Raw genomic sequence first — 24,251 nt, forward strand, 5'->3', positions numbered from 1 at the left:
AGATAAATTATTGTATGTTGGTTTGAAAATGAACGTTAAGAATTTCACCGAAGTGGAAATTCTGCACTTGTAACAAGCTTATTGCTGCTTCTTTTTTTATATTCCCACGTGTTCTAAGCTCCTACTCGGAGCTTTAAATTATTTTCAACCGTATATCTCACATTTTCAATAACACAGGTGGAATTCCCTGAAATATCACACTAATATTATAAAGGCGAAAGTTTGTATGTGTGTGTGTGTGTGTGTGTGTGTGTGTGTGTATGTTTGTTACTCCTTCACGCAAAAACTACTAGACAGATTTGGCTGAAATTTAGAATGGAGATAGATAATATACTGGATTAGCACATAGGCTACTTTTTATCCCGGGAAATCAAAGAGTTCCCACGGGATTTCAAAAAAATCTAAATCCACGCGGGCGAAGTCGCGGGCAACGGCTAGTTACTACTATGTTGATTACAAAATTAGGAAAATGAATTTAAAGACCGTAAATAATAAAATTTTCGTATTATAGGCTATTATAGGCTGACTAACTAAAAACTTAACATTTGCACCGCGTCGTTACTGCACATTTATAAGGTAATTAACTTATTTATCTTCTTTATCATATTTATAAAAAGACTAGCCGATGCCCGCGACTTCTCCCGCGTGGATTAAGGTTTTTTGAAATCCCGTGGGAACACTTTGATTTTCCGGGATTAAAAGTAGCCTAACTATGTGCTAATCCAGGATATTATCTATCTTCATTCCAAATTTCAGCCAAATCCGTCCAGTAGTTTTTGCGTGAAGGAGTAACAAACATACACACACACACACACACACACCCACACACACACACATACAAACTTTCGCCTTTATAATATTAGTGTGAAGTGTGATAAATTTTTTAAAAGAATTTGCTTCATTTTATAACCATCGAAAGGTGAATTCCAATAATTATCTAGAGAATCAATCTAGCAAAAACGAGCATTCCTTCCTGCAAATCGGACTTTGCCCGAATAGAGTTTAAAGAATGAAGTTTGAAGTCCCGATTACAACTTGTAGGAGAGAGTAAGATTGGAAAGTGTCGAGTCCACTTTGCCAATTCCGGCACTAAAAGTTTCCATTTCCGAATCCTACTACGCCATTTCTAAATCCAACAACGAGTTTATATCGTACAGCTATTGCATTAAAGTCTTGTTAAGGATATTGCGAGAGTAGGTACAACAAACTGTACTTATAATAAAACTGTAACTCGACGATTTCTATAGATTTAAAAAAAAAGGCCAAACTCGAGTCAGAGTCGCGCACTCGCAGAAAGATCGTCTTCGCGATAGAGTCCGGTTGCTAGCTTCATGCTCTTCCCTCTACCAACCTGGGCACAAAAATTCATCATTTCGAGAAACGAGACCTAAGGAACCCCAAACTTATTTGGTTGTCTGTATGTCTGTCTATCTGTCTGTCTGTCTATCTGTCTGTCTGGACGGACGGACGGACGGACGGACGGACAGACAGACAGACAGACAGACAGATAGACAGACAGATAGACAGACAGACATACAGACAACCAAATAAGTTTGGGGTTCCTTAGGTCTCGTTTCTCGAAATGATGAATTTTTGTGCCCAGGTTGGTAGAGGGAAGAGCATGAAGCTAGCAACCGGACTCTATCGCGAAGACGATCTTTTTGGGAATTTGTTTGAACCATGCTTGAATTAATAAAGCGTCAAAAGTATTTTTAACCCCCGACCCAAAAATAGGGGTGTTATAAGTTTGACGTGTGTATCTGTGTATCTGTCTGTGGCATCGTAGCGCCTAAACGAATGAACCGATTTTAATTTAGTTTTTTTTGTTTGAAAGGTGGCTTGATCTAGAGTGTTCTTAGCTATCATCCAAGAAAATCGGTTCAGCCGTTTGAAAGTTATCAGCTTTTTTCTTGTTACTGTAATTTCACTTGTCGGGGGTTTTATAAATTTTTAATTTACACTTGTTGCACATTGTGCCTAAGGTTTTAGAACTAAAGCAGCAGGAAAAGCAAGCAATACACAACACCACACAAATCAAAGCATCCTCCAGATATGTAAACTCCATAATGCATAATTGCAGTGATTTTGCAATAATTGTGGAGATTTGTGTTTCGACGGATTTAACCAATTAAGCTTGGGGTTCCTTAGGTCTCGTTTCTCGAAATGATGAATTGCTTAGCACTAACACTTAGATTTATAGAGCATATACTTATTTCGATTGCTTAGACTTTATTTTGACAAAAACTAGAGGCATGGCCCTAAAACTAAAATTAAGGCTCTTTGCTGATCCGGTAAAAAAGGATCCCATAAGATTTTAGTTCGGAACTTTTTGCACGATGCGTGTGCATATAGATTAATTCTTCTTTCAGGAACAATGGACAATGGAGAAAATAATCTCTCTTTTTTTCGTTCAAAATCTTTTGACTGACCAAAATTTTACATTTACCATTACCTGTTTATTATTTTACACTTCTATGTTTTATGTTTATTTTCAAAACACTAATTTGGCCTTTCTTTAAACATCAGTAAAAGAAAACACCCGAGTATTGTTCAAAAGATATTTATTGAGTATAGTTTGTATCACTTAATAATAAAAATAACAGACTTCTTTACCACAAAATAACCTATAGATACGTAGGTACATGGATACAACAGAATGAGCTTAATTATAACGATATAAAAATTTATATCAATCCTGTTAGTTTGTCGGTGGATTCGAGCTTTAAACTTAGAACTAAAGAATACGTATTCAAAATTAAAGTAAAGTAACCCGGACACGTCATGGTGTCAAAAACCTAAACGGATCAACATTTTTCTTTCAAATTAAAGTATTTATTTAAAGTATTTGAATGATAGCAACCACAGTGCTAATAATGGTCGAAATTAATAAAATCAATCCTATCTGTCGATAATCTGCTGATAATAGATAGAATTGATTATAATTTCAGTCGTAAAACAAACAAAAGTAACAATTGAAATAGGGTCATTCGAGTTACGACTATATTAATATAGTCACATATAAAAAAAAACATGAATATGAAAGCTTAAACAATTAATTACACTATAGTGACTTAGCTATATTTGAAACAGACACCGAGATCATCCAAAGTACATGGACTATTTTAATTTTATCAACTGAGTATTACTGTTTTCGTTAGTTGGCAAGAAAAATAGGAGTGGAAGTTGCTTACTTTTAAAAGATATAAGTGGAAGGGTTAATGAATAGTCACATTGAACAGCGCCCACGAGTCAAAACAACAAATTATTTAATTGAACATAACTGTCTGGTACATGTCACTTTTATGGTGGGACCACACTAAGGTTTGACGCTGTTAATATTTGGAAGCAGACGAATTAAACATTGCATTTATACGGTACAATTGCAGGAAAGTCTCAACTACCATCATTCACCTTTTTCCTCCTCCTGAAAAATTTTATATCATGCAATTACACCGTTTTTCATCAGCTCCTCAATTATTATCGCCTTATTGAACACATGAACATTGGTTTAGTCTTGACGCGCTATTTTTGTAACTAGTAGGGCGCGTGGGTGCGCGGACCACTGAAGTGGTCCGCGAGCATGCAGAGTTGGTTTTTCAAAATGCGGACCTTGTCTTTTTGGTCGTCAAATCTTTAGTCTCTTCAATATTCGCCATACATTTTCTATGGAAATATAAATTCCGCCATTTTGAATTTTTTTCTATTCATCGAGTAGACCTTCGAATCCTGATCATCTTTTGCCAAGAAACCATTCTTCCATCTTTTATAGCCTCCGAGATAGACACCGACGAAATCGGTATGGCCGCCATCTTAAATCCGCCATTTAGAATTTTTTTTCAGCTCTCTGCCAATCGGATGAAGTTTCGAGGTTATTTAATATATTAATAGAGGTTTTGGGAGCTTAAAATGACGGGTCCTGGCTATTACTCGCACTAGAGTTTTCTCACTTATCCAGGTTTGACTGTATTTCGAGTCCTTTTCGAGCGGTCTTGTAATTTATTGGCAATTAACACTAAATGAAGTGTATAGTCAAATGCAATGTTTACAACATTTTGAATTATTTATAATACGTACAAACTAACAAAGAGAAAACCATATTGTCCTGTCTTTGTCAACTTTCATTTGAGAATTACTGAAATTACAGTTATCACGGAAAATATTTTGCTTAATTATTATTATTGATGTATTCTATAATAAGGCTCAGTCCTACGAAATCCATTGACAAATATATTGAGTAAAAATATATTTCTAGTTAAGACATCACAACATGGCGTAAACGTTTTCCCTTTGTTAGTATGGACGTTTTATATGCGCCTTACTATAGCGGTGATGAGCGTTAGGTAACCTTAATGTGGTCCAAGCATTATATTAATAAGGCGTTTATTTGACAATAATAATAATGATCACATTTAATATCCACATTTCCAAAGAAATATAATAGCACAAAAGCCTCTTCGGCAAAAATTAAGCATATAATAATTATATAAATGTAACTTGATAATCTACTAAAATGTAGTTTAGTTACTAAAGTTGCCATACGCATAGAATCTGTCGGAAATATCTGTGCTTCTTGCACTCTTAGCGCCAACACATAATTCTAACCAAAAAATTATAGGAATGATATCCCCAACGTCATTATAGTTATTCCCTACCTTTTTTGTATCGAAAGATTATTACTAACAATTTAGTGTACGCAATCGCAAAATATCGCAAAATCAATGAAAAAAATCGATATGCAGTTTTGCGTGTTAATTTAACTATAGTATTTCGATACTTTGTTCGCTCACGTGACGTCACAAGTGCACTGACATTTCCGACGGAGTTTACATAAATCAGATCACTCATTACTAGACTCCTTTACCTAGTCGCATTGACATACGTCAATATTGATTGAGTAGGCAAGGGATAAGATGGCACACTTATAAACTTTAGGAATATTGTATAACAAGATAAACTTTAGAATATAAAAATCGTACAATATCGATGGCTACTTCACAAATGGACTAACTAGGTACACAATTATCGATTTCACTAGAGATCCGTTTCAAGTTCAGATAATATGACTAGCACATAAATAATAGATCATTTCTGTACAGTTTCACATCTGATCGAGAGTTTGTGATTAGATGCTAAGCTGTATTGAAGTTATTTACTATTTGTGTGAACTTTAAACAGCTGTAAATTCGAAAACTGTTTAGTTAGTGCAATATAAATATAGATAGTTGTAATACGACAGTGTATGGTAGCTATATAAAAATAACGGGTCGTAGAAAGTGAGACCGACGGGCAAGACCGATATTTAAATTTAAAAAAATTGTATTCCTAAATACTATATAATCCAACTTGTATGGCATATGCCATCTTGTCCCATACCCTCAGTCAAAGCGAAAAGGAATCGGAGTCCACTCATTACGTACATACATACTACATAGTGTATAAGATTCATCGAGTTATTCGAAAGACATGAGATTGGCGGGAAGAGGTTTGATCATCTTATCTGTGACGTCATTAATCATCTCAACCCATTGCTTCGCTGTGGCCTCACATCCGGTTCTGGAAGAAAAGGAACCTATTAAACTCTAACCACGGAAAAAAGTTAGTGTATGGCTCCTTCGGTTACGTAATCCCATACATACGGTAAAGACGATAATCTCAGTGCGCGTTAACCATTTTAAGTCACCGACCAATCACAAACATGTTTACAAAAACATTCGGAATGCAATTCGAAAACGTTATCCAAAAAAATTCGAAATTCAATTGGAAAACATAGTTTTGTTTGTGATTGGTTGGTGTCTCAAAAAGGTTAACGTCCACTGAGACTAAGGTTGAAATCTATAGAGCGCACTTTGACTTTGCTTAGACTTAAGTTTCAGTTAAAACGAGACAGATTTATCCCAGCGGTATAACGCTGTCTCGTTTTAACAGTGTCTTAAGTCTGAGCAAAGTCAAAGCGCCCTCTATAGATCTCAGCCTTAGCTCAATGGGTTGCTAAGCTGAAGTGGCAATGGGCAGGGCACACAGTTCGAAAAACCAATAGACTTTGGGATCCCAAAGTTGACGATGACGATGTTCATGATGACGATAGAATAATTCATTTCAAGTTGTAATTTTTTGTTGCGTTACAAGATATGTTTTTAATTTCATTTTCAAAGGAAGTATGAGGATCCTCACTTGAACTTGTAGACGGTCCCACAGCTGTGGTCGATCATCTGGAAGGCGTCGGGGGCCTCCGCCCCGAGCCACACGGCGCGCCAACCGTCGTGCAGACGCAGCACCTTGCAGCGCTCCTTGCTGAAGTCACTTCGGCACGTCCTATACCAAATCACACTAATATTATAAAGGCGAAACTTTGTGTGTGTGTATGTGTGTGTACGTTTGTTACTCTTTCACGCAAAAACTACTGGACAGATTTGTGCTGAAATTTGGAATGGAGATAGATTACACACTGGATTAACACATGGGCTACTTTTTATCCCGGAAAATCAATAAGTTTCCACGGGATTTTTAAGAACCTATATCCACGCGAACGAAGTCGCGGGCATCAACTAGTATAGAATGATTATGAAATCAATAATTATTTATTGAATGATGGACATGCCAATTTTTGGTCATGGGAAATTAATCTTAACTACTCCGGATATACAGTTTAAAATTAAACAACACTAAAACCCGACTACTACACGAGAACTGTCAATAGATAGCGCTAATTGAATATCGTAAAATAGCTTTTTTTTGTCGCTCGGGGTATTTTAATATCGTACTACATGTATATTTATGAACTCAGAATTTTCCCCTCTTTCATTTGATACCTCACTCGATGCGATAGCAAAAAAAATCCACTTCCCCACTCTTTTGGATGTAACATCTGTCATACTGATTTTGTTCGTATAAATGGTAGCCTATGTCACTCGGACCATAATAACAATCGATTGACCCCTCATTCATCGAAATCGGCATATACAGTCGCATCAGTACTAAATGAAAATACATATATCTCAAGTTTCAGCACTGGCAGCAAGTGAACCGTGGCCTAAGGCAATTCGGGCACGATTCCCAGGATAACGTAGGTATGAATCCTGCCAGTCCTACAATTTTTGATATCTATTTAAAAATTATTGACGTACCCTTTGAAAGTCTTCGATCCGTAGAACAAAATGATATTCCCGGACATCTGCAACCAGTAGCGCTGCCAAGAAGAAAGCGATATCTTTCTTCCGTCTTTTATTATAGTCTTCCTTCTCACATAGCCTTGGAAATCGCACTCGGCTGGATCCAAAACTGATAACACGTCACTGAAAGAGATTGAGGCTAAGTGTATGCAGGCGATGTAGTTCAGAGCGTTTGCGCGCTATTTGTGTAAAAAAATCGGTCAAAAGCAAGTAATGCCGTACAGTTAGTTATACAAGAAATTATACTTTTTTATTTTTTATCAATTTTCATAGAAGCCATTTTGTAATTTTTATCATTTATTGTAACAGTGTTAACAGCGGCAATAGAAATACAAATACACATTTACAAACAAAATTTCAACACACGAAAATTTCAAAATCACGTGGTACAGCCCGCTGACAGACAGATGAACGGACGGTGGAGGCTTAGTAATAGGGTCTCGTTGGCACCCTTCGAGTACGGATCCCAAAAAAAGAACTTTAGTCCCAAAAAATACCTGTAAGGAAGTGTCTGAGACATCTTAGCACCCGCCACCGACATAGGTGACTCCAGTAATGTATCATCCAACAAATTCACCGAACCAGCCGGTGTCCTTTCATCCTTATCCTCGCTGTGACATTTTCCAAATATACTGTTGGACACACCGAATAGCTTTTGTGATATTATACAAGATCACTCGGAAAGAAGATCCTAACCCAAAAGAGGTCACTGTACTCGTTATAAACAATTTTTACTGAGACCAACCCTTAAGTTGCGTAAATAAAATCAACTGTTCCAGCTATAATTACACCTGTAAGTTTTAGTCACATAAGTAGTTTACATATTTAATTGACAACAAAACTAAGGTAAGTACTAAGGTAAATGGAACGTAAGAGTGTTTACATTACTAAAGTCGTAAGATACTCATGTAAGTTACTTACGTGAGTAAACTTACAGGTGTAATTACGGCCATGCAACAACATCAATATCACTCGGCAGTGTTTGACCAGGTTTTTTCTTGCACTTTAAGGTTTGAGTACGAATTGCTCATAATATTATGAAGACCCGCTTTTGGGTTACAATTTGCTTTCCGACTGACCTAGTAATATGGCATGCAAAGCATAGTTTGCAATTTTATTCATTTCTCATAGAACTTATTCCCTTCTACTTGAAATTAAAGGATTGTTTCGTTAAAATGAAAGGGTAAGGATCCAATACTGAAATCTTCATTTACTTCGTTAATGGGAGTATTTGATGGTAATCTTTTTGTTTACTGAAACATCTACGAGTATATTAAACCATAGATCGAGATCTAACTTCTGTTACGATCACATAATGCTGGACATTTTTTTTAACCCCCGACCCAAAAAGAGGGGTGTTATAAGTTTGACGTGTGTATCTGTGTATCTGTGTGTCTGTGTATCTGTGTATCTGTCTGTGGCACCGTAGCGCCTAAACTAATGAACCGATTTTAATTTAGTTTTTTTTGTTTGAAAGGTGGCTTGATCGAGAGTGTTCTTAGCTATAATCCAAGAAAATCGGTTCAGCCGTTTGAAAGTTATCAGCTCTTTTCTAGTAACTGTAACCTTCACTTGTCGGGGGTGTTTTAAATTTTTAATTTACACTTGTTGTAAAATGAATATGATGGAACCTTCTTATCGACATCTACCAAGTTACGAAAAACACACTTACATGTAAACTTTTAGCTATGTATTTTAAATAGTGAATTAACTACTCAAGGCATGCGTACGATTAATAGTGAAATAAGCATAATTTGTGCTGCAGAAATAATAACTACGAAAAAAATATATTTTAATTCTTTTTAATATTGAAATCAAATTACAATAGAATAGAATAGATTTTTATTCAAGTAGACTTTTACAAGTGCTTTTGAATCGTCAAAATAATTTACCACTGGTTCGGAAGGCCGTTCCTACCGAGAAGAACCAGCAAGAAACGCACACTATTTGACCTGCCCCGGCTGCGCAGGCTAATACTGTTTTGGGCTCATATTATAGATAACAATACGAATAAAATTTTGAAAATGCTTAGTGTACAGAAATTTTTCAGATACAGTTTTATCATAAGTATAGATTTTATGAGAATACTACACATACAACAATTTACTACAGACTATTATGTGAATAGAAATTCTAACTAATATAATTAAACAACAGTGAAAAGTGCAATATTATTCGAACACTAAGCATTTCAATGGGTAAGCACGTTTACATAAAAATCAATATATGTATAGAAGTAAACTCAAATGATGTATAATTTAAATATTATAATAAATCATATAAGTCCGTTACATAAATACAAAACTAAAATTGACATTTTATGCACGAGTATTGCCATTATATGACGATATATGACCATTTTATTTTCAGCGCTTTATTGAGATTAAAAAGTATATGAATATCAAGTAATATTTAAATGCAATAACGTAATACCGTAAGTAACCATGTCATGCAGGCAAACTTGTGTTTTATGGTGGTCTTTTTCACAAGACATAATCACATACTTTATTCACATATTGGTAAATAAAGAAATATTAATTCAAGTGACATTAAAATTTATCGAGTACGTATATGTAACAGTGAACGAGGAAACATTTACATGATACATGCTGAAAACTATGAGCTCTATGGGCAAACATATTAAAACAAAATTTATTTTAAAAATAAATAAATATTTATATTTCTTGTTTATAATATAATTAAAGAGACAATTTACACAATAAGTAATATAAAAGACAGACGAACATAAATGTATTATTTTATTTCATATATATTAAAAAAATCTAATTACTTCATTTATCGGAATAAGAGATACACGCTTTTATGCAATTAAATAAGCGATGAGAAAGACCCGGGTTAGTAAAACACTAGGTAATTTTAATAGTTATTTTAAACTAGATGATGCCCGTGACTTCGTTTGCATAGATTTTGTTTTTTTTTTATCCCGAGGGAACTCTTTGATTTTCCTTTTCTCGGTATCTAAGCCTACATCCATCTCCGGAATGCAAGGTGTCTCTGTACCGAATTGATAATGCTCGTATCTTCTTCTAAGTGAATTTTTGTTTTTTTTTAAAAATCCCTTGAGAACTCTTTGAATTTCGGGACTATCTCCATATCTATGGGATGCAAGCTATCTCTGTACCAAATTTCATCATATAAGGTTAAACGGATCGGCTATAAAAAGGTAGCAGACAGACAGACACTTTCGCATTTATAATATTAGTATGGATATGGATATAGCTGAATACGAGTATATTACAGTTGTTTTTTTTATTGTATTTGCAACCAAGCTTGCAAAATGTTGTGTTTTTAATTTAAAATAATTGCTAGAATACAAAGTAGAAAAATGTTGTTTAAACTTAATTTTAAAACTATATATTTACTCAATTTTTAATTTATTGCAATACCCGGTTCTTTCTTCATATTTCAAAGGGATTTGCCATGCAAGAGCTACAATTTCTTTTATAGAAATGCCTACCAATAAGACCGCAATTACATCTGTAAGTTTTACTCACGTAAGTAACTTACATGATTAACTTACGAAAAAATTTATTAGTATAAACTTTTATAAGTGTCAATTTACCTTAGTAAATTTGTTGACAATAAATTACGTAAGCTATTACTGCTGTAATCACGGCCTGAAGATACGCGATTTAAGCATGCATTCACTTAGTACTCTGTATCTACAATACACCAAAATGCAAGCCTTCATCCAATTAACCGCTATTAATTTTGTTCACTCACCCCACACCGAAATTGACCTTGTGAAAATTTCTTGGCAAGCTCGCGCTTCGAAACCTACGATCCGATTGCCAGTGTGTAAAATCTCTATATATATGTGTGCGATTTTAATGAGAAGAATGCCAGTCTATCAGGGATTTACATTACGTTATAGATTAAGAGGGGTCTCTCCCTCACTCGCTTCATACAAACGTAGTTCCAATTTCATTTGAATATTAAACAACCAAAGTCCATGAAATTTTGCAGACATATTCTAGAAACTAATATCTATGTCTGTGGTTTTCCAGATTTCTGTTAAAATATTCGGTTTCAAAGTTAGGCGGTCTTAAAAATTTACATATAAATCTTTGAGCCCCTGTAATTTTAATACTACATATTTTTAGTTTTAGAAAAATCTAAAACACCACAGACACAGATATTAGTTTCTAGAATATGTCTGCAAAATTTGATGGACTTTGGTTGCGTAATATTCAAATGAAATTGGAACTACGATTGTATGAAGCGAGTGACGGAGAGAGCCCTGTTAAATGAAAACCTTAGGGACTTGTGAGAAAAATATGACATTTTCTCACATAGGCCGCGATTACATCTGTAAGTTTTGCTCACGTAAGTAAGTTATCTAATTAATTGACAGCAAATTTGCTAAGGCAAACGATACTTAAAAGCGTTTACATTAGTAAATTTGTCGTAAGTTAATCATGTAAGCTACTTACATGAGTAAAACTTACAGGTGTAATTGCCGCCATAGACCATGCTCATTGACAGTTCGATTTATTAGCTGTTGGTCAATGTATAATAAATTGATTTCAAGTCTTTTTTCGTCCAGTACGCATTTTGTCCAGGATAAACGACTGGGTTACATTCAAGCGTTATCTCTATGTATTTTAATTACTTGGCTATATGATCAAGTTTGTTTATTGACGAATTGCGACTGTGATAAGACTTAATAATGGATGAATGTTGATGATTAGAACTGTACTATCACTTTTATAAGTTATGCCGATGTATCTTAAAAAATCATTTTCTTGTTCTACATAACACTAAAGGCTAATAAGCCGACACTGCAAGGGGCATTGTCAATGTATGCAAAGTTAATGATTCAAGATATCCGAGTAAGTCTGATACTTGGTAATAATGTGTCCTGAGTCACACGACAGAAAAATAATTGCAATTCTGTTCCTATTTAGAACGGAATATTCTAGTAATGAGGCAATTAGTTACAGACCCTAGAAAGAAAATGGATTATTACTAAAACGTAATCAAGAGTGAAGAAGCCAGGTTTGTATTGATAAGAAAGTTCAACTCATCTTGTGTATTTTATCATCATTGTATCACTGTGGGATACCTAGTCAGGGAATACTATTACCAAAACCAATCTGAATAGTTTTGATAATTTTATAGTACTTAAGGTTTTCATGCTCGCCTATCCAAAACTTAGTTTATGTCAAAAAAAGTGTTGCAAGTACTAATTTTTGATTGTAATATTATAGACATGGATAGAAGGACATTCTTTGTGTATTATATTCAAAAACGCACACACTATTAAAGCTAAAACGTTTCAACAATAAATTACACTATGTGCCTGTTACTGTTAGTTATTAAAAGTTAGTATTATTCACCCTCACTGCTATCGAAAACTTAGTTATGATTATGTCTCGGTCTTAATGACCACGGTATTGTAAGTACCAGTACATGCGTTGACATAAAATGAAAGGAGATCAAGCAAAATCTGGCGACAACATCATCGAATGAACCCATGGAAGACAGACACTTGAAATGAGGTAAAGAGTTTAATAAGTGGAGTTTAAATGCAGTAGACCGCTTAATGAACAATTTAGTTATTCAATTTAGTCCAATACTACCACTTTTATAAGTTACGCCGATATACCTGCGCAGAAACCTTACTTTTGGATGACGCAAAAATATCTCAGCCAATCATAACGCGCGTTCGACCGCTATTGGTTGTTGCTTACGCGCCATGTTTTGTAAGCGCGAATTATGAGCGAGATAGCACGAGACTCTGTTGTTTTTGAGTTTAAAATCTTAACGTCAAGCAATAAGGTCTATATTTTATTGGGACTTCGTCTGTGGTGGCGTTTGCTGGCGCGCGTGTTGTGACTTTTTGGAGTGTTTTTTTTTTTTTGTTAAAACTGACTGGAAAGCGCTCTAAGGGGGTGCCGTGCGTATGTCGGCGAGCGCCGGTACAGACGGGGTCAATACTTGTATCGTTTAGCTAACTTGTTACAAATAATTACAAACTTGACATTGGCTAATCATTGTAAAAGCCAGACAAGAGAGGAGGAGGGATATTTTATTGGCGTACACTCGGTTTTAACCGGCATTAGGTGCGCTTTTCTGCGCAAACGAATTTTACCGATGCGACTTATAAAAGTGGTATTAATTTACGCAGTTTTCCTTTAAAAGACTTCCATTTTTTTTTTAATTTATCTATCGAAATTATCTAAAACGTTAAGATGAATTCAAAGGTATTTTTATACATTTAGGTGAATATTGACAATAAATAGTACGCAATCACATGACGAAACATTAAATAGTCTACTGTATGAAGATATCAAGAAAGACTAACACCAATGATCATTGACGATATAATAGGTAATTTCACTGTCAAAAGTCAAACTTCAATTAGCATAGTATAATATAAAGTACTTATTTAATTAAAGTTACTTAAAAAGAGTATGCACAAAAGATAGTGTGTATTAAAAATTAGCCAAGTGCAAGTCAGACTCGTGCATCAAGGGTTCCGTACGACAGTCGTATTTATTCTGACATTTAGCACGAAAAATGAAACAAAAATTTGCTTAAAAATAAATAATAATCTGTTTTAGAATATACAGGTAAAGGCTTTTTTATATGATACCCCATTTGGTATAGTTATGTTACTTTGAAAATACTAATTATTTGTTAATGTACACATTTTAATTTTTTTTTTCAATTAGTTTTTAGATTGTTTCCTTTACTTGTACTATAAGACCTACCTGCCGAATTTCATGATTCTAGGTCAAGGGGAAGTACCCCATAGGTTTTCTTGACAGACACGGATAGACAGACAACAAAGTGATCCTATAAGGGTTCCGTTTTTCCTTTTGCGGTACAGAACCCTATAAATGATCACAAATGGCATATATTTTGCTGGCTTTGAAAAGGGAGTTAAAATGGTGTTTTATTAAATGTTTTGACTTTTGTCACTGAGCATACAACACGAGTTTAATGCGTAAAAAATGAGTTCTTACGCGCTATTTTAACTTTGTGTCAAACATCATGTCAAAAGTACGATTTTAGTCCTTATTTTAAAGGTGAGCCGTACTTTTGATATGACAGTTGACCCATAGAGTTAAAATGGCGCGTGAGAAGTCATTTTGTATGGAATATTATAGATATCGGTTAAAACTAGAACTAGGCCATTTGAGTCAGCAATTAATATTTAAACAAGTACCTAATTGAATCTACTTTATCTCTAAATATATTTATTCCGTAGGTAAATGACCTTAAACATTTCAAATTGTTCGATTAATATTTTTCTCCTAATCGCATATGTTAAAAAAGTGAATTTATAAAGTAAAAAAACAGGTCAAGTGCGAATCAGAGAGACAGGCGGACAGACAGATAACAAAGAAATCCTATAAGGGTTCCTTTTTCCTTTTGAGGTACGGAACTCTACAAATTTCGGATATTTCGTGATTTGTATACCAGAAATAATAATTAAGTTGTTTTGAACCGATATCTACTAAAATTGGGAACATGTATTTCTTTTATGTCATGAAAACGAGCTTTCATATTAAGCCGCATTGTTTTTAGAGAAAAAAACATTATACATATGTATTTATGATATTTAAGAAACCATTTTTTGGTGTTTTGTTTTATTGTGCAAAATAATATTCCATAAATATACATAGTAAAATAGTATTCCATAAATATAGTACATAATTTATTATGTACTATATTTATGGAATACTATTTTACTATGTATTAATTATATTCCTAAACTTTTTTAGTAATTATATTCCTAAACTTTTTTGGCGTTATACCTGTACCTGGCGGTAGATGTACCTACTTTAATCGTACAAGATCGACTTAAAACGTAAGGCAAATTCCACACTTACGGGAGAGTTATAATCAAATATTTGGTGGCTTCTAAAGCATCTCAAAAAATTTTGTTAATCGGCCTGAAATATCAATAAAGAAATACGAATAATGTTTTTTTTTAGAAATTATGATTAGAACACTTACTTGGAGCCAAGTGAACGACATTTTCGGTGGGTGGGTATGAATTTAGTTTGTGTGTAAGTGCCTTGGAGTCGTAGGGAGCCCGAACCCAAGCGGTGCGATGGAGACAGCGAGAACGATGTGCAAGTGCCCGGTACTGCGACCTCTTTGACAGACTCCTTGGACCCTGCACAGCTGCCTATCGGTGATGGGGGCTCCAATTTTAGTGACAACCTTAAATAAATATAGCACATATTATTTAACGCAAAAGAGCAACGGATCCGCGTGGTCTTTTACCCGACTGCGGCAAAGTCAAAAGGAAGGGTTATGATTTTAGCAGTCTATGTATGTATGTCTGTAGTTTGAAATAGTTTGACTTACTTGTACTGATCGTCTTCCAGAAACTTCTGGAGCTCTTCAATGTACCGCACGCTGTTGAGATAGTTGGCCACATGGGGAACAGGCGCGATCTCGTACTCTGAGGTCTGATAACGTTCTAAGGTTTTCAGTACAACAGCCATCTTGGATACGCGGTGTGGAGAACCGGCTGGGTGCGCCATGTCTATGTAAACTAAGTCTGTGAGGAATATACCTGTAATCAGACAATTTCGAAGTTTAAATCTAACCCCAATAGGGCTTAGGTTTTAACTTCACAGGTTTAGGTTTAAACGATTCCTAGGCATAACACATACCGGCAGGGCAGAGTGGTGCAGAAGCGCAGCATTTTTGATGTTACAGATATTATAACAACTCATATTATTAAGCTTTATTTTAACATGACGTTAAGAAATTAGCTCTAGTATCGACTATAACTCACAAATTTGTCGATACTAGGGCTAATTAAACTGGACCCTTTCAAGTAAAGATTTTTATATAAACATGTGAGGATGATACTGCCATTGGCGCAATTAAAGTGCCAAAGCCTACTTTGTCGTATTAGTTTACAAATTGCGAAAAACCAAATTAAATTTGAATTTCGCGGGCAGACCCGTCTCATGCCCCGTAAGATGTGACAGTACTTACCAAGGTAAGGTATACAAGGAAGAGAGATAGACCGCATGTATTCGCGAAGAGCTGTCCAGTTGTCCTTCTCACCAAACAATTCTGCCAGCTTATCGAATTGCTGCTTGTCCTTCTTCGATAGGCAGGCCCAAGTTTTTGACAGCCTGTTTCATACAAGTTGACATTAAGTTGTTGAATATACTACTTAAAAAAATATTCATATTCATACTGAATACTAATCCATACTTCTCAGGGATGTCTAAAAGGATGTGTCCTTTAACCGATTTTGCCGAAATTTTGTACAGATATCTCTGTACAAAATTTCGGCAAAATCGGCGCTTGCATCCCAGGGATTGTAGGCATCTTATTCGGGGGATTGAAAGTTCAATCCACGCACTTCTAACTTTTCGGAGCTACATGCGTTTTAAACAATTAAATATTATACGTTCATAGTGAAGGAAAACATCGTGAAAAAACCGGCATGACTGAGAATTCTCGATATAGTTCTCAAATTTGTGTGAAGTCTGCTAATCCAAACCTAGCCAGCGTAGTACTATAGCCGAAGCCTTCTCATTCTGAGAAGAGATCCGTGCTCAGTAGTGAGCCGGTAATGTATTACTTACCTATATATACTGGCACTGTGTAAAGCTGAGATAACTGCGAAAAGTGAGTGGAGATTGTTAAGGTCATATAACTTCTTAGCCACTTTTATAAAGTGGGCTAAAGTTTCAGCTCTCGCTTTTGGCGACTGGCCATTGAGTATTTCTTGTACTGTCCAAAAGCTCACCTAAAAAAAAGATACAAATTTTAAATACGGCATAGAAATGCTTATTATACTTTTCAATTAAAACTTCCCGGATTAGATACCCGTTTTGTAATTAGTAGGAAACACAGATCGCGAAAGAGTATTCCCAACCTTAGTGTATGAAAACGTTTCGTGCGTCTATTTGGAATTTCGACGACAAAAGGATGGAAACTCGCCCGGCGTCCTATAGTACTTCCTATTATTTATTATTAGACACTTTATTTGTACCAAAACAAGAAGAAAAATAACAGCAAAAGTACAGAAACGGGTGGCCCATGGCCTCACCGCTTATTAGCAATCTCTACCAGGCAACCTTAAGAATAAGAAAATTATAATTAAGTTACAATAAACTACAGATGGTGTTTAATTATAAGAAGCATACCCTGTTAAATCTTTTAGTAAAGGCGACCACGTTGGGTGCGACAGTCAATTTGTTAGCTTTCGTCCATCCACAAGTCGAGAGTTCCTCTGGTCGAATGGACTTGAAACATGGCAAGTCTAGTAGCGACAACTGATTGGCAATATCTTCTGGTGTTATCCGCAAGGGCGAGCAAACAATGTCATCCCAGGATTGGATGATGGATGACGCAGCGGGCAGACTGCTTGTTTTGTACTGATATATGGGATCGTTTTGCCGGTTTGTGGTGCCATCACCGAGACTGAAACAACACGATGTATATATTAAGTAAACCAGGCGAACTGCCTCGTTGATCTAACTGGGTAGCATATTTGAATGAATGAATGAATGAATGAATGAATATACTTTTATTGTACACCACAAAATTAGTACAGAAAAACACATACAAAGCTCAACAAAATATAGGTACAATTTGGCGGCCTTATCGCTACCTAGCGATCTCTTCCAGGCAACCAACATTTGATTGCAGATGACGAGGGCCTGGGTGCAATTCCCGGGTCGGGCTAAAAAATGTGGGTTTTCTATAAGAAATGCGCAGTACTATCCCAGAGTTAGGAAGTTGTCAGTGTAACCTCCGTGTCTAGGAGAGCACGTGTTGGATTTCCGTCCCATCGCACTATGAGAGGGAGGGAATAGAGATTGCGCAAACACTTGAGCATCATATCCCGCGCAGTTGGTTAATCTCTTTGGAGATTATCAACATATGTATTTTCATTTTGGAATTTGGTAACAACTAACAAGGGTTAGTAGCAAGTAACTAGTTTTATGGGATTATTTAAGAATTTAGGTATATAAAAGATACAATGACGTTCTTACTTATTGTGTCAACATAGTGCAATTATCGCGACGCATATCAGCAAAGTTCTGATTGAACGTTCAATGTTAGGTACATTACATTACGTAGTTAACATTGTAAAACAAAGTACAAACTGCAAACGAAATGAAACTAGACGCCGGATGTTTTTAGCTTCTCAGGAATTACCTACCTGTCCGTTCGCTTAAAATACGATGTACCTAATGCTTACGTGTTAACGATTAACTGCTTACGATTATACGCATAGGCTTTTTCTCGGAAAATCAAACAGTTCCCACGGGATCTTTAGAAACCTAAATCCACGCGGACGAAGTCGCGGGCATCCTCTAGTCGAAATGACGCAGCGGGCTGAATTTTGGCATGTAGATAACTTTTGAGACGAAGACATCCGCTAAGCAAGAATTCTTAAATCGTCAACCCCTAAGGGGGTAAAATAGGGGTTCTAAATTTGTGTATTCCACGCGTACGAAGTCGCAGGCATGAGCTCGTATAAATAATGAAGGATGTGAGTGGTGACAACGCATATCAATCGGTCAAGTCTGATTTTGCGAATAAATTCTTTAACCACAAGTCGAAATCTATCGTTCTCTTGGTCGAGTTGTATGCATAAGCATCTGGAAATCCATCGCATTACTATCCCAAGAGAACTCCTATCATTAGTTTTTAATGGCAACGAGTAAAGACCCTCAGTAATGAGGAATACGGCTTTAAAGAGAAAGATACAAAATTTAGTTTATCAATGACTTGGCTAAAATTCATTACTAAAAATGTTGGATCAACTTCAAAATGGTATATTGGCAGTGAATAAGAATTGTATATAGATTATAGATACATACGAGAATATATTTACGTGTATTCATTATGTATTTTAAGTTCCCGCTTTCAATTTGAAATACATATACCACACCAAAATACATAAAGTTGCTTTAAATCCATATCCATACGAATACAATAAATGCAAAAATATGTCTGTCTGTCTGTCGACTTTACACGGCCCATCCGTTTAACCGATTTTGACGGGGTACAAAGACAGTAAACTTTGCATTCTGAAAAATGCTACTTTTTATTCCGGAAAATCAACGAGTTACCACAGTATTGTTAAAGGTCCATCCGTTTATACGGATTTTGACGGAATTTGGTACAAACGTAGCACGCATTCCGGTGATGAACATAGACTACAATTTTTCCTGGAAAATCAAAGAATTCCCACGGAATGTTCAAAAATCTAAATGTTCGCGGACGAAGGCGCGGACTAGTTATTGAGGTATAAAGACAAATAAACTCATATACACATCATTATTTTGATTATTCGATAAACATATTAATTCTTAACGCTATCTTATTTCATTTCCCTTACCATAAGCATAACGAGCATAACTCATTTGAGAACTTGCAGAATAGACATACTCGTATCTTAGTACATATATCAGTTGAAAGCGATCAGATTCATTAATGCAGTAAAAACTACATTTATTCAGTTAAGGAATGTTTTGATGAAAACGTTGGATACAAGCATAATAGTTTACAATTTCTTAATATAAGTATTTATGTATTTTCAGTACTAATCGTTTTGAATATTTTACATTTTTACTCCTTTACGCCACAGTGACAAGCGATTTGGCTGAAATTTGAAATGGAGGTAGCTTATAATCTGAATAAATACACAGGCTACTTTTTATCCCAGAAAGCCAAAGAGTTTCCATGGAAGTTCCCGTTGAAATCCCCATATCCACGCGGACAAAGACGCGGAAATCATCTAGTAATATTATAAATGCGAAAGTGTCTGTTTACTTCACTATCTGTCTGTCTGCTAGCTTTTTTATTGTTATTTGTGGTACAGAGATTGCTATGCATCTCAGAAAATTTTTATCCCGGAAATTCAAAAAGTTCCCACGAGATTTAAAAAAAAAACCGAAACTCATGCGGACGAAGTCGCAGGCATCACATAGTATAACTATAAGTAATAGAAAAATATGTTAAGAAAGTTAGGTATACTTACAGTTGAAATTTCGAAAAATTATTCATCTTATTTTGATGAAAGCTTAATACTTCTTCAGAGTTATATCCAGTGAAATATAGATACTAAAGTCAATCCGTTTACTGGGATCTATTTATTCTATGAAATAGGTAACTGCACCCAACCGTGCGTCACAAAGGCGATTCAAGTAGTGAACAACAACATTTAATTTAAGAAGCACTTGTAACTTAGTATATGTATATCAAAAACTGCTTCCTTGCACATTTGATGGAAGTAGTACCGCAAGTGACCAAGTAGGTTCCACAGCACTTAAGGGTTCCGTGGAACGGTTATAAGGGTTCCGCGAGTCCCGTGAAATCATTACTCATATTATAAATGCGAGAGTGTGTTTGTTTGTCAGTTTGTTGGTTTGTCCTTCAATCACGTCGCAATCGAGCAACGAATTGACGCAATATTTTGCTTGCTGTACTTAAAAACCTAGAGAGTGACACAGATTACTTTTATGCGAGGTTTTTAGAAACCTAAATCCACGCGGACGAATGTCAAATACGTCCAGTAAATAAGAGCCAATGTGGACGAGAAGTCTGATAAAAATTTAAAAATTGAGTGAAAAAGCAAATGATTACCTAGGGAAGGATTGGAAGGAAAGGATGATAGTGAGGAATGATTAAGGATGATTATTAGGATATGCCGTTTTTATAGTAAAGTAAAATTTCACGCTCGCTTCGCTTCGCTCGTGCTTTTATTCCAGTTTAAGGTCTCTTTACATATTCAATATGTTCTGTTCGTTTTTAATATAATTTTTACTAGTTATACTTATAATATAATGTAGAAATATTTACTCATATAAAACTGCAGTAGGTATCCTTATAAATCATTGATTTGTGGTTGTATAAAATATGAGTTTGATTGAGGATGCTGTGATTTTTAAAGTTTGGGAACTTTTGAGGTAGATCAAATAGAAGCAAGATTATATTTTTCTTAGAAGTGGCTACAAACAAGCTTACTAACAATTTATATTCAACTATTAATATATATTTAACTATTTGTTTGTTTTCTGTATCATTTTTTAGCGTTCTGTACCGAAGGCTGCGAACGGAATCGTATTACTAAGTCTCTTCTGTCCATCCGTCTGTCAGCGGGCTGTATCTCGTTAGCCATAATAGGTACATAGAGTTAAAATTTTCACAGAATGTGAATTTCTATTGGCACTATAACAAATAATAAAAATTTCAATAGGGCCTCCATGAAAATTTAAAACCAAGTAAAATGTTGTATGTTTGTTTTCACCCTTTGTGTTCGAGCTTGACTCAAACTTACCAGATATTTTACTATTGATACCCAAGAAAAATAATTTGATTGATTTCGATATTAACATTTGTTTATGATCAACATCTTATACCATAATTATATTAAAATTTTCAATCTCTCATTCTATCTATGAGCCAGATATCTGTGACATACAGGTGCAGGGACAGGCTGACAAATAGATAGCAGCGTGACATTATTAGGGCTTCATTTTGCCCCTTTAATCGAAACTCTGAAAATGACGAAATCCACAAAAGAAACAGAATTACTGACAATCTAGCCCAAACTATCAGAAAGGAGTCGAAAAGTCAGCGTGAGGCGCCTTTTGGTATGATTAACTGATGGTTTAAAGATGGTGGTGGAAAGAGGGTGGCAACAAGAGGATGAGTGCATGCAGTGATGGTGATAGATGCACTTGACAATTCAAAAGTATTTGTAAAAGTTTAATTTAATAACAAGTGTAAATTAAAAATTTTCAACACCCCCGACAAATCATTTTCAAATAAATAATTATGTATATCTAGGCAACGTCCATCTTGACAGCTTGACATTTGTCAATTGACACTTGAATATTATGAACCTAAGGGTTATCTAACCTTCTTTTCTACAAGAAAACTAGAAAATAGCTGATAACTTTTAAACGTCTGAACCAATTTTTTTGGATTATAGCTAAGAACACTCTCGATCAAGCCACCTTTCAAACAAAAAAAAGTAAATTAAAATCGGTTCATTCGTTTAGGCGCTACGATGCCACAGACAGATACACAGATACACAGATACACAGACACACAGATACACACGTCAAACTTATAACACCCCTCTTTTTGGGTCGGGGGTTAAAAAACAGAACAGTGAGGTGGTGTTCTATATGGAGAGCCTATGTTGAAACGTGTAGGCTGAGATGATGGTGACATAATTAAAGACTCAAAGGTCAAATATGGTTAAGTAAAATTGATTTATAATAAAATCTTCAGTATGATTTGGTTGCACACAAAACAAAGAGAAAACTAAATCAAGATACTTGATATAGTTTTCTTCTTGTTGTTATGTAATAAAAATATGCTTATTTTTAGTCCTTTTTTTTATTTTTAGATTACTAGCTGATGCCCGCAGCTTCGCCCGCGTGGATTTAGGTTTTTAGAAATCCCGTGGGAACTCTTTGATTTTCTGGGATAAAAAGTAGCCTTTGTGCTAATCCAAGATATTATCTAACTCCATGCCAAATTTCAGCCAAATCTGTCCAGTAGTTTTTGCGTGAAGGAGTAACAAACATACATACACACACACACACACATACACACAAACTTTCACCTTTATAATATTAGTGTAATAGTGTGATTAATTCTTATAGGTACAAACAAATTAGCACCATTAAATTACTTGATACTTACGCATAATTGTAATAGCAAGCGCAATCATCTTTGGGATACTTTTGTCCATTTTCTGTAGAGGTGGAATTTGTAACTTTTTTATTGTTCTGTTTGCAGGGCGCTTTATCTTCTAATGGCCAGTTTTCCTCATCTTCATGCTGTGAACATTATTCATTATATCTAGAGATCCGCCAAATTAACTCATCAACAAATTTTAAATGCATCAATAAATAGATAAATTGACTGACATGATGATGAAAGTGACACACACTACTTTGCCTAGAAACCTAAGATTCATGATGCAGGATTTTGTTATGTGTTTTGATAACAGATTTTATAATAGGTTCAAAGAAGTTGTTTTGAATCATTAAAAATCTATCTACACAGTTGCAGTTAATCTGAAAGCACTGATTCTAAATGCTAATATGAACTTGACTGTAAATCAATTCAGTGCTTTTTTAAATTGGTGTCTTCTAACAAACAAATGTTGTGAGCTAAATAACTGTGTTTTAAATAAAATTTTAGGCACACTTGTAATTGGGATTTATACCACTAATTGGGAACATATAATTGTTGTTTACATATATTGTTATTATTATACTGTATTATTTTTGTAGGTTTTCTTGAACATGTCAGTAGTACAAGTACTTTACTATCTATCAATCTTCTTAGGTGAAACACAGTAATGCTATGGGGTGATTGATAATAAGATCTATAAATACCTCAACAATCCTAAGCACAGCCAAACTATCGCTCAAAATATCCCGTGGCATTTCTGTCTGTAGTTATTATGGCACATACTTAATCACACTGAATTCAAATCAATAACATGACTTTTCACACATCATGTATTAATAACTAGTGTAACTGTAAGGCAAATATCCTGTTAATGGTAATTATTATTGATAAGAAAAAGGGGATGTTGATAAAATAATAATAAATAACAATTTAAACCATCCTGTCATTCAACTAGATTAAATAACTAATTATAAACAAATATTAGACTTCTTTGTGATGATAAAGTTATACGGATAATAGATATAATATTTTGTTAACTAAATAATCAAAATATACCTACTCAAATATAAACTAATCAAATTAAGACTATGTACACATTAACTCATGAAGAATTAATCAATCTATTACCAAGTCTATTACTTCTATTTAGATTCGCATGTTAGTAGTCAGTCGATGGATGATGTAACTAAAACTATAAATTCAAGATGAGTACTTTGTGATTATGCATCAATACGAAAAGAAAGATTAATTTTATGGAACATGGATACTACGATGAAAGGATCTTAATTTTTGTAAAATTATTATTGCGGCTGACTCGCACCGTGACAGATAACCACAGACTAAAGACAACAAAACACAACACCGAGTACTAACCAAAAGTTAAACAACAGACAATATCACAAA

General features: G+C 34.9%; 1 protein-coding gene across 3 annotated transcripts; it reads right to left on the reverse strand.

Moving 5' to 3' along the window:
* Positions 1-2,544: 2,544 nt before the first annotated feature.
* Positions 2,545-23,687, reverse strand: LOC123880255 (ras-specific guanine nucleotide-releasing factor RalGPS1). 3 transcript variants are annotated; one of them, XM_045928282.1, is made up of 12 exons: positions 23,552-23,687; positions 22,851-22,987; positions 17,324-17,600; positions 16,760-16,923; positions 16,158-16,300; positions 15,516-15,726; positions 15,159-15,368; positions 10,914-10,967; positions 7,667-7,801; positions 7,125-7,292; positions 6,172-6,312; positions 2,545-5,553 (listed from the first exon to the last, which is right to left on the reverse strand). In XM_045928282.1, the coding sequence occupies exons 1-12, from the start codon at positions 23,600-23,602 to the stop codon at positions 5,451-5,453; spliced, it is 1,794 nt and encodes a 597-aa protein (XP_045784238.1). In that variant the 5' UTR covers positions 23,603-23,687; the 3' UTR covers positions 2,545-5,450. The 3 variants fall into 3 exon arrangements, with proteins under 3 accessions (XP_045784238.1, XP_045784239.1, XP_045784240.1); XM_045928283.1 differs by lacking the exon at positions 10,914-10,967; XM_045928284.1 differs by lacking the exons at positions 22,851-22,987; positions 23,552-23,687 and adding an exon at positions 20,173-20,328.
* Between the last annotated feature and the right edge of the window lie 564 nt (positions 23,688-24,251).

Source organism: Maniola jurtina, chromosome Z (genome assembly GCF_905333055.1).
Source record: "Maniola jurtina chromosome Z, ilManJurt1.1, whole genome shotgun sequence".
Lineage (NCBI taxonomy): Eukaryota > Metazoa > Arthropoda > Insecta > Lepidoptera > Nymphalidae > Maniola > Maniola jurtina.